The following is a 10,937-nucleotide window of genomic DNA, read 5'->3' on the forward strand; positions in this document are numbered from 1 at the left end:
ACTGTACTACAAGTACTGCACTGCACTACAAGCACTGTACTACAAGTACTGTACTCAAGTCCTCATTTGGTGTACTTTTACTTTATGCTACTTAATACCGTCACTAACTTTGAGGGAAATATTGTAGTTTTTACTGAACTACTTGTATAAAGTTACACGATACTAACATCTGCTTCGGTTCCTTCAAACGAAAACTACAAATATTTGTATTTTACAAACATTAACACACAAATACATAAAGTTTTATTCTGTGAAAAGAGAAACAGAGAAGCAGAAAACTGCAAATGTTCAGTATTTTTCCTTTAAACAATTTAAATAAGCCATTAATTGTTTTAAATCTTCTCTCTCTAAATATTATGACCAAAAGTACCTAAAGTATCAGAAGTAAAAGTACTCATTGTGCAGAAAACGGCCCCTGAGATATTATATTATAGTAACATGAAACTTAAAGGAGTCTGAAACCAGAGGCGGACACGTACAGCTTTGAAGTACTTCACATTTCATATGATGATGAAACCACTGAACATGGTATATGAAGTACTGCTTGGTAGTAATAAGTAGTAGAGTGATGTACTCGACCGGGTACAACGTATTTAATTACATCCGTCCTAATAAACCAATAAACACAGCGAGTACTTTTACTTTGGATACTTTAAATACTTCTACTTGACTAAACTCTGCAGGACGTTTACTTGTGACAGAGTATTTGCACTCTGTGGTATAAGTACTTTTACCTGAGTACTTTGTGTTGCAGGAGGACGAAGATGTTGTGGCTCAGGTGCATTGTGGGTGATCTGCGTGGAGGAGGAAGACTCCTGAGAGGTCTTCCTCACGCCGCCCGCCCCCTGCTGACCTCAGAGAGTCAGCGGGTCAGACCGCCTCATCGCGGCGGCCTTCCTCAGAGGCGTTTCCTGTCTGGGGGCCAGGACTCGTCCTCCGCCCGTCTGAAGCTGAGGACGCGCCTGGGGGTGACGCTGCTGTTCGGCGGCGGCCTGCTGGCCACGTGGGGCTTCGTGTACTCGGAGAAGCAGCAGCAGCGGCGACGGCAGCGCGTGGAGCAGCTGCGGCGGGTGGCGCTGGGTCAGGGCGACTTCAGCCTCCTGGACCACAGCGGGCGGCGCCGCACCAAGAAGGACTTCCTGGGCAGCTGGGTGCTGCTGTACTTCGGCTTCACGCACTGTCCCGACATCTGTCCCGACGAGCTGGACAAGCTGAGCGCCGCGGTGTCGGCGCTGGACCGGGACGCCTCGCTGCCGCCCGTCCAGCCCGTCTTCATCACCGTGGACCCGGAGCGGGACGACGTGCCGGCGCTGGCCCGCTACGTCAAAGACTTCCACCCCCGTCTGATCGGACTGACGGGGACCCCGGAGGAGGTGAAACACGCGGGGCGGGACTACAGAGTGTACGCCAGCGCCGGGCCCAAGGACGAGGACGGGGACTACATCGTGGATCACAGCATCCTGATCTACCTGGTCAGTCCGGACGGGCTCTTCCTGGACTACTACAACCGCATGAAGAGCGAGGAGCAGATCGCCGAGAGCGTCCGGAACCACATCACCAGCTACGTCCCGCTGGGAGGCACCTGAACGCAGCGCGGACACCACAGACTGAACGCGAACGCCTCGGCTCGCTGTCCTCGCCGGGCGGACGCTCTAAACACGTTCATGTGCGGTTCGGCGGGAAGAACTCTGTTTCTGTCACAGTGGAGCTGAACCGAGCCGGTGATTCATCCAGTCGCCGTCCCCCTTCTTGGACCGCCGTGGGAGTCCAAACGTCTCCGAGTCTTTTGGGTTTTGAACTCTTGTCTTATTGGAACTCTTTAAAGTTGACACTCCTGGTTCCTGGAGCCTCTCTGATCCAGGTCCTGGTTCTGATCCAGAACCTGCTGCTGCCTGTCTTTCCAAAATAAAAGTGTGTGTTTGTATCAGCGGGTGTTTACTGTTCCATCCGTGTATGATTCATTAAAACACAGCTCGCCGGTTTAACTAACAGTCCGTGTTTGCTGTGTCCCGTTGGATGGACTCACAACTATCACTGAGTTAATGTGAGAAATCTGGAGGATTCTCAGGCGAGGCTTCCTGTCCCAGCTGCTAGTGAGCTGATGTTCAAGCTCATCTTAATTACATTTAATCAGGCACCGCCCTGCTCAGCTGTATCTGCTGTAACACACAGCTGCACTGACTGCACACATTAAAAATCAAAATCACTAGTTTTCAGTTTTGGTTTTCAAACAAACAAAACGACTGATTTTAGTTTTAAAACCGAAAGCGACTGTTTTTAGTTTTAAAACAAACAAAACGACTGTTTTTAGTTTTAAAACCGAAAGCGACTGTTTTTAGTTTTCAAACAAACAAAACGACTGTTTTTAGTTTTAAAACCGAAAGCGACTGTTTTTAGTTTTCAAACAAACAAAACGACTGTTTTTAGTTTTAAACAAACAAAACGACTGTTTTTAGTTTTAAAACCGAAAGCGACTGTTTTTAGTTTTCAAACAAACAAAACGACTGTTTTTAGTTTTAAAACCGAAAGCGACTGTTTTTAGTTTTCAAACAAACAAAACGACTGTTTTTAGTTTTAAAACCGAAAGCGACTGTTTTTAGTTTTAAAACAAACAAAATGACTGTTTTTAGTTTTAAAACAAACAAAACGACTGTTTTTAGTTTTAAAACAAACAAAACGACTGTTTTTAGTTTTAAAACAAACAAAACGACTGTTTTTAGTTTTAAAACAAACAAAACGACTGTTTTTAGTTTTTCCCAATTTGGTTTCGAAACTAAATTAATGAAAGTGATTATTATTATTTGGTAAAATGTGTCTTCTGTTCTGTCTGTTTTACATTTACACCTCCAACACCATCACTGATAGAAACGTTCCCTCGCTGTGACTGATCGCAGCCTGACGGCCTCCAGCGTTATAATAAATAACATGTAACTAAAGGAGGATTTTACTCTGAGGAAGAATCCACAAGGTCGGAGGAAACATGTTGGAGTAACGAACTGTAGATCCAACCTGGATTTCAGTGTTCAGTGACGCGTTCCGTCTCCGCTTTGATACCGAGGAGTCTGAGAGAAACTCGGGTCTGATCTCCTGATGTGGACCCTCACAGACCCTCAGCAGGCCCCCCTGAGGGTTTAGGGCAGCCCCCCTGTCAAACTTGGAAGTCCACATTTCTTGCAGACAGGAGACACAAAAACGAGTGTGAAAGGAGCGACCGCCGGCCCTGACGTCCACATGGTTACAGAAAGTTTACACAGATTAAAGACGACCAAAAATAATGCACCACTTCTCCCAGAAAACATTTCCAAGCGTTTTGGCGTTCTCGTGTTTATTTCCACGCAGAATTTAAAAATGGAGCGGACACGAATGATTGGCACCTTTTCAGAAGCTCCTTTAATTTCTAATGAACTCACCTGCTGGTTCATAAATAAACGAGAAAATGGAGAAAGGTCGACTGAACCTTTGTGCTCCGATGCAACAGAAGAAATAAACACGATAACATCAGAACATTTGGGAGAAGCGGTGCATTATGGGACAGACAGATCCTGAAACCTGTCGTGGTCAAAACACAGACGTTTGCTCTTCAACGCAGTTTTTATTACAAACATTCATATTTAACAAACAGCTGTTGGATGAAACTCGTGAACATTATTCTCAACTTGTTATTTACAGGAGCATGATCGATCGATGAAACCTCGGCGGCGGTAAAACACCTTCAGGGAGACTGGAGCGCTCGTGTGTCCGAAGGCAGTTTCAGGCGGAGTCCGTCAGGTTTTTAAATCTGTCGGTGGCCCGGTCGGTGCTGAGCAGCGTCAGACCCATCGAGTCCACGCCGGCCTCCAGAACGCCGCAGCTGTCCACCTCCACCGTGCCGTCGTTCGCCTGAGAGAGACACAGCGGTTCAGAGCCCGAACACGTTTCTCAGCTGCTCCGGGACCAGGTCTGCTTTCAGTCCCCAGAGTCCAAACTAAAGCTGGAGTCGTCCAGATTCTACGCTGTGTATATCTGGAACAAACTCTCAGTTCTGTTTAAATCAAATGTGAGGCTGTAGATTAATAACTAATAATTAATAACCGGCGTCACGTGACCGCCGAGCCTGATCACGATTGTTTGTGAAGACGCGCCTCTTTCCATAGATCCTGACAGATGAAGCTGGATTTGTATTTTAGCAGAACATTAACAGTAAACACGAGTGTTACGAACTGGTCGGCCCCGAGTACACAAACACAGATCGTCCCCAACATTCAGCTCACTGATCAGCTGTTATAAACACAGATAGATAAATAAAAATCAGACCTCTGTTTGGGTTCAGGAAGCATCAAACGTCTCCATATTTAGGAGAGAGTTAGTGTTTTTAGTAAATCTTTCAGTTTGTGTAAATGAGCTTTGTTATTGCCCTTATTATTCTTCATTATTTGGCCCATTCATTTAGATTTTAAGGTCGGGACTTTTATTTCTAAGGTGTCTTGCTGGAAAAGAGAAGACGGCAGGTCGGCTGTCGAGTTTGTTTGCTTAGCCAGAAGAAACCAGTCCTTTTGTTTAGCAGCCAGCTGAGAGGCACAAGGTTTGTTATCATTTAGTTTCATGTGGTGTTTAGTGTTCAGTCACAGGGAGGCATTCATCATTCTGTGTCTGGAATATAAAGGCGACTATCGATGTTACAGGGCCGTCATCCCGGGGGAACTTGAAGCATGAGGTTAAAAAAGGTTAAAGCTGCTTCTGTGACATAAAACTAACTTCAGCTGCGTTTCCCCCAGAGGACCTGGAACCAGGAACCTTTGGAGGAACTGTGTTTCTACCGGAGGGACCAGGGTCTGCTCAGGGTGCAGTACTTCCTGAAAGTACCAGTACTGTTTCTCTACGACTGCTCCTCTTTTCTTTTTGTTTGCAAACCAATAAATCCCAACCAGCAGTCAGAGAGCCGCACGAGTCTCGCCGACGTCGCCCGAGATCGAACGTCTGCATTAAATGTGTTGCTGGGAAACAGCAGCCGGCGTGCAGCGGTGCGTTTACTGATGGCGTTCAGCTAAATACCGGGTCCTGAGTTGTTGTTTGAAGTCTCAGCTGATTGCAGCAGGTACTAAAGCTCGTTAAACATCCCGTTCGCTCAGGCGACACAGACGTGACGCTGCAGCTGATCTGCAGCTCCTGCCGGCTGGAAATGTTTTAATAACCTTCCAAACTGTCCCGGTTTTATTTTAGTGTTGCTTTCTCTGTGCCAGTTCTTTTAAGAACGTGATGGTTTTACCCAGTTTGTCTCTTCATTACGCTCCCGCACTAACAGCTGTTTAATGGTCAAACGCAGCCTGTAGCTTTTCATTATTTAGAGATTAAAAGGGGAGGAGTCTAAGTTTTACTTCTTCCTTCCCCCCATTTTCTTTTATTGGCATAAATTATTATTCTGTTATCATAAACTGTATAAAAGTTGCTTATGGACCGTGGTTACAAATAATGGCGCCTGTGCGTGCACGCCTACAGCGTCCGCCAGCTGGTTAATCTGCCTGATGTTCGCAGGTCTTCAGGCCGTGGTGGAAACAAACACAGCAGAGGGCCGAAGGAACCTTTTAGTTCCTTGGAAAGAGGTCTGAAAAGCTCTGTAGCTCAGGATAAAGAAGGTGATATTTCATGATTGGAATAAAAAGGAGAGCAATGCTTTTATTTTTATTATCTCTTACGGTGCGTTCAGGTTTATGGAGCTACAGTATCAGCTGTGAACCATCATTCAGCCGGGGACGCTACAGTTAGGATCTCATAAAGCTTGTTGTTTCACCATCTTGTCCGTGGTGATTCTACACTTTAAATAAACTTGACCAGATCCCGATGGCTCTGCTCGGCCGGCTGATCGGTCTGGCTCCAGTTTTTACTCCACGCTGCGACAGCTGAAGCTGAAACGTGTGAGAGTTTGAGTTGAATTATTTCTGAATGGGATTTGGTTGGTGAGTATTTCGGCGTGCGTGTGTTTTACCAGCTGCAGTGAAGCCAGCATGTATTTGCAGGCTTCGAAGTTATCCAAGCCGGCGACGATGGAGGCGAAAGATCGCCGCTGGCCGACGGCGTTCAGCGCTCCGACTATCCTGTCGCCGTAGTCGTGGATGTCGAACACGTCACGCTCCTCCTGAAAACAACACAGACAGGAAGTGTGAACACGATGAGGCGGCGGCGGCGTTTGTTATCCGAGACGAGGAGGTTTGTTTTACCTGCAGCTGCAGTAAAGGCCGGATCTTGTCCTCCCAGTCTTTGACTCTGCGGGACAGAGCGGTTTCCTGAGTGTAACCGCGACTGTTCACCACCAGCTGCTCCTGAACGCCACATCACAAACAACACAGGTCAGATATCTGAGCGAGTATTTATGAATTCACACAGACAGAGTTTGGCCGTATCGATGTCTTACTATACGCAGCTTCACCAGCTCTTCGTAACTCAGCTCGTCTCTCTGATCGTCTGTAAAACACAAAATATAAAGTTCATCACTCAAACAGCTGCTCACAGAGCCGAACAGGCTGAAACTTCATCACCATGAGACTCCCCCCGTTCATTACTCACATTAAAACAATGCTTTTTGTATTACAGGTTTTCTGAAATGTTATCTTTAAATATGCAAATGAGGCAGCATCTAACGAAATATGCGCTAATTTGCATCAATTTTTTAGCTGAAATCTGAACTCTGGATTAAGTCAGGTTCAAAATTATAGTTTTATTTTGTCGACACATTGAACTCAAATGTTTTTACTGAGGGGATTTTTTTTCTCTATTATTTTATAAATTAGAAAACAGTTAATTTTTGACTTGTTTTAGGGACAAAATGTTTTATAATTCAGGCTGAGAATGAAATATAAACAATCTACTCTGTAAAAAAAACCTTCTGAATATCGTCAGAAATGAAAGTGAAGAGTTTGAGGAAAAACTTGTCTTGAGATAACTTAACTGTGTAAACTATTCTTACCAGTGTGTCTTTATTGGGAATCAGATTAACGCAAAGAAAGTTTATGAACTTGACTTTTAGATTTACTTGATCAAATCAAAAGCAACGAGACTGAGCCAAACCAGCGTCTTCAGAAATAAAGTCTCCCTACAGCTAACGTGCACAACATGCGCGCACATTATCCTCCGCAGCTTCGTTATGTTCGAGTTCAGTTGAATCTAACGAGACGGCACTTGCTGTTTCAGTCTGGCTGCTTTATTCGGTTTCGTAAAGGCCATGAAAGTGGCAAGACGAAGTGCTAGTTAGTGTAGAGTAAATCTAAGTTATTTTCTTAGATTTGGTTTCACCCACAGGTCTGTGGCGACTTGCACTCTCCAACGCAGAGCTGGCAGCTTCAGTGATATTTTAATTCCATTTCACACACGGTGCATTCTGCTTTGACTTTCAACGGAGCCGTGTGGGAGATTCTTAGAGTAAAACATTCAGGACTGTGTTGTTGTTCATCTGCACGGCTGCAGCAGGAGGAAGAAGCGTCTGCGGCAGCATGACAACGAGTAAGGGTGCGCCGAAGGGTCAAAATAGTGGCAGCCAGAGATTCTACAGCGAAGCGATTCTTTTTAACAGTGACGGCATAACATAAGAAATCGAGATTAACGTGTTAATGCCGACGGCCCTAACAGTCACAGAGCCAATACCTAATCAGATTATTAACAACAGTGTAGAAGAGCAGATGAGCACGTGGTGCAGACCGCGACGGCGAGGAGGACAGGTAGCGTTAGAAAGCTTTAAGGAGGAGAAACCTTCAGACGCACAGAGACAAACTGCAGGAAAAGAGCCTGAAATCTCATGTCGCCCCTTGGATGATGAAACCATGAGTTCGCCTGCCGTGTCTCGCCTTAAGCTACTTTATAAACTTAACAGGACGGCAGGTGTGTTCCTACCTGGAGACATGAAGTCTGCTCCTCCAACACACTCCGCTGGAACGTCGTCAGGAAACGCTTCGTGTTCGTTGTCCGAGGTGTCGTCGTCTCCACCTGTTAAACAGTATTTCACCTTTAACCACGGGAACAAACACTTCCTGTTCCTCGGCTTCACGTCACTATGAAACGCAAGCTGCTGGAGTTCAGGCGTCTTTTGAAGTGACAAACAGGAGAACAGAATCTGTGCGGTCTGAGAGTGGAGCGCTTGTTACCCAGCAGGTCGGGGTGTCTGAATCCCTCCGCAGGCTCCTCCCCCTGCTGACCTGGCTCCGCCTCCTCCAGCTGCAGGAAAGTGCGCCTCAGTTCCTCATCAGACACGACCACACCCTTAAAGTGACATCACAGCACATCATCACACACTCGTACAGCGTTAAACTGAAGAGTTCAACCTGTTTTCCACGGTGCAGAACCAGCTCGACTGAAAACCACCTCAAGGCGCCGTGAAAACGCTGCAGACTGGCGGTTTTGCCACGCTTCTTCTTTAGGTGCGTTTGGCTACATGCCGCGCTGCGCAGCGCTGACTTAACATGATGCATGCTGGACTTAACAAAAGGCATGCTGGTTAGAAACTGGGTCCGACTTCCGCCGGCGCTGCAAAATGTCACCATGTCACATGACATTAAAACCTTGTCGGCCACACTTGCACTTGGAACCACCTTTTGCGTGAGTCTACTGTGCGGCGTTTTTATGCCCCGCCCCTGAAGTCGCCTGCAGCTCACGTTAGACTATTGAGTTGACGAAAATCAGCCGCCGTAATCTCGAACGCACCTTTAATGCTGCGTTCCATTTACCTCTGAAGTCGGCGCTTCCAACTTCCGATACTTGTTTTATCTTGACCGTAAAAACCTATTTTTCTATTGGCAGAGTTAAAAACCAAGAAAGCTTCTAATATATTGAAACATATTATAAACAGAATTTAGCTGCTGTTTATTTTTATATTTGTTTGTCTGGTTTGTTTTGTCTTCTTATAACCTGTACTCCCTGTTTTGTTGTCAAGTACTATTGGATTAATAAAGTTGTGAAGAAAAAAAAGGTCGGAGCTGGGAATGACGTCACACCCGAGTTGACGGCGTTCCGGTTAGTCGGAAACACTCGCTCGGCCAGCCGTTGCTTACAAATAGCCAGGTTAGCGTTGTGCAGGATTTCCTCACACTAAACACGGCAGCAACACGACCACAGACGGCAGCTGGGCAGCACTTTGTGTACGAACATTTATATGAGACACAAGTACACAGAAGAGCTAATAAACAGTCTAAACTACAGCTTTCACTAACTCTTCTCCCTTGGGTCGACTCAAGGGGGAAGAGTTGTAGTTGACTTCTCTCCTTCAGGCTTTTGTAGCTTTGAGAACCAGATATTTTCTAACAGAGTTGTTGGTCTTTTGTTGTGATGACTCGACAGAAGCAGGAGGCGTCTGAAATAACTCCGCTTACCGCTTTCCTGTTGATCCTCTTCCGAGTCTTCAGTTTGTCTTTCATTGTGCTCAAATAAACGTAGTTCAGGTCTGAAACAAGAAGAAGTGGCAGTTGGTTTTTCACATGAATAATACAGTTTTAACTTATTTCGTCTTCAGACGGATCACAAATCTATCATATTTTATTTCCCAGTTTGTTTCCTGAAGTATCTGGATGAAGAGCTCTAAAAGTTTCTTGTATGTTTGGGCCTTTCTTGCATTAAATCACATTTTTACACATTTAAAAAAAGTTATTTGAACCCATTTTATCCTAAATGTTTTCTCTCTCCTGTGAAACAGTTTTAAAGAAAATATCATGATCTTTATTTAACACAAGGAGAACATGTAGTGACAGTGAGAAGGTTTCAGGAGAAAGCAGGTGGAACATGTTACCTGTGAACGTGGGTCCATTTTTTAACTTGGGCTCCGGAGGATCAACTGCAACAAAAAAAATTGTAAACAATTTAGTTAATGCACAAGAAAAACCATCATCATGTCTGAGTACATTATCTGAATTGGCTCAACTAACTAAATAATCTGTGTTCTCTTATGAGCTCTGAACTTCTTACAGGTTCCTCTCAACCAGCTCTGGAAGTCCTGCAGTTGAGCAGGTTTTTTCCTTTTCCTCTTTCCACCGTCGTCCAGCCCGTCAGGAACCTTGTAGCATTTTCCTACAAAGAAAAACCACTCAGTCAGCAAAGAGGACGACACGACAGTCTGTAAAACACCTGAGAGTCCGTTAGTTCACCTGTTTTCAACGGCTTATCCTCCCCGAGTACAGCGTACGGGTCGTGGAGCGCCCACGCATTCACCTGAAACACAAAGTGACCAACAGAGCAGAGTGAGTCAGAGTTCCCCCACCGTCTGATGTTTGTACATTAGTTCCTATAAAACTAATGTGTATTAGGGACTCATTAGATTGGATTAAAGATGTTTTTGAAGATAAAGTGATAATATTTTTAAATAATAGTCAGAATTCTGAGAAAAGTCACAATATTTCTATAAAGGCGAAAAGTCATATCTCGAGAAAGCGCTGAAAAGTCGTATTTCTGGAGAAAACGATAAGCCATGGCAGGACAAAAACGTCAAAGTCATGTCAGGAAAAAACTTTGAAAAGTCGTATTTTGAGAGAAAATGCTGAAAAGTCATATCAGGAGAAAACAACGAAAAGTCGGATTTCGGGATAAAACAATAAGCCATGGCAGGAGAAAATGCTGAAAAGTCATGTCGGGAGAAAACGATAAGCCATGGCAGGACAAAAACGTCAAACTCATGTCAGGAGAAAATGTTGAAAAGTCGTATTTTGAGAGAAAACGTTGAAAAGTCATGACAGGAGAAAACATTGAAAAGTCATATCAGGAGAAAACGTTGAAAAGTCGTATTTTGGGAAAAAACAATAAGCCATGGCAGGAGAAAACGTTGAAAAGTCATGTCGGGAGGAAATGTTGAAAAGTCGTATTTTGGGAAAAAACAATAAGCCATGGCAGGAGAAAACATTGAAAAGTCATATCAGGAGAAAACGTTGAAAAGTCGTATTTTGGGAAAAAACAATAAGCCATGGCAGGAGAAAACGTTGAAAAGTCGT

General features: G+C 44.8%; 2 protein-coding genes across 2 annotated transcripts in view; one reads left to right on the forward strand and one right to left on the reverse strand.

Annotated features, from left to right (window-relative positions):
- The first annotated feature begins 642 nt into the window (after nucleotides 1-642).
- Nucleotides 643-1,927, forward strand: LOC123965324 (protein SCO2 homolog, mitochondrial-like). Its single transcript, XM_046041879.1, has one exon. It carries the CDS (start codon nucleotides 765-767, stop codon nucleotides 1,584-1,586), a length of 822 nt encoding a protein of 273 aa, XP_045897835.1. The 5' UTR covers nucleotides 643-764; the 3' UTR covers nucleotides 1,587-1,927.
- Nucleotides 1,928-3,572: 1,645 nt separating this feature from the next.
- LOC123965322 (condensin-2 complex subunit H2-like) overlaps nucleotides 3,573-10,937 on the reverse strand; it is a gene marked incomplete at its 5' end in the record, with an annotated part of 9,504 nt that continues 2,139 nt past the window's right edge. The window contains 10 exons of the mRNA XM_046041878.1: nucleotides 3,573-3,879; nucleotides 5,963-6,112; nucleotides 6,195-6,296; nucleotides 6,389-6,438; nucleotides 7,861-7,953; nucleotides 8,112-8,226; nucleotides 9,333-9,403; nucleotides 9,746-9,790; nucleotides 9,922-10,023; nucleotides 10,101-10,164. Coding sequence (XP_045897834.1) covers nucleotides 3,751-3,879; nucleotides 5,963-6,112; nucleotides 6,195-6,296; nucleotides 6,389-6,438; nucleotides 7,861-7,953; nucleotides 8,112-8,226; nucleotides 9,333-9,403; nucleotides 9,746-9,790; nucleotides 9,922-10,023; nucleotides 10,101-10,164 — 921 coding nt within the window. The remainder of the gene's footprint in view (nucleotides 3,880-5,962; nucleotides 6,113-6,194; nucleotides 6,297-6,388; nucleotides 6,439-7,860; nucleotides 7,954-8,111; nucleotides 8,227-9,332; nucleotides 9,404-9,745; nucleotides 9,791-9,921; nucleotides 10,024-10,100; nucleotides 10,165-10,937) is intronic.

Source organism: Micropterus dolomieu, unplaced genomic scaffold (genome assembly GCF_021292245.1).
Source record: "Micropterus dolomieu isolate WLL.071019.BEF.003 ecotype Adirondacks unplaced genomic scaffold, ASM2129224v1 contig_9218, whole genome shotgun sequence".
In the NCBI taxonomy this organism is placed as follows: domain Eukaryota; kingdom Metazoa; phylum Chordata; class Actinopteri; order Centrarchiformes; family Centrarchidae; genus Micropterus; species Micropterus dolomieu.

Excerpts from the sequence above, each read along its gene's own strand:
- LOC123965324 (XM_046041879.1), top strand. The coding sequence starts at position 765 with ATGTTGTGGCTCAGGTGCATTGTGGGTGATCTGCGTGGAGGAGGAAGA.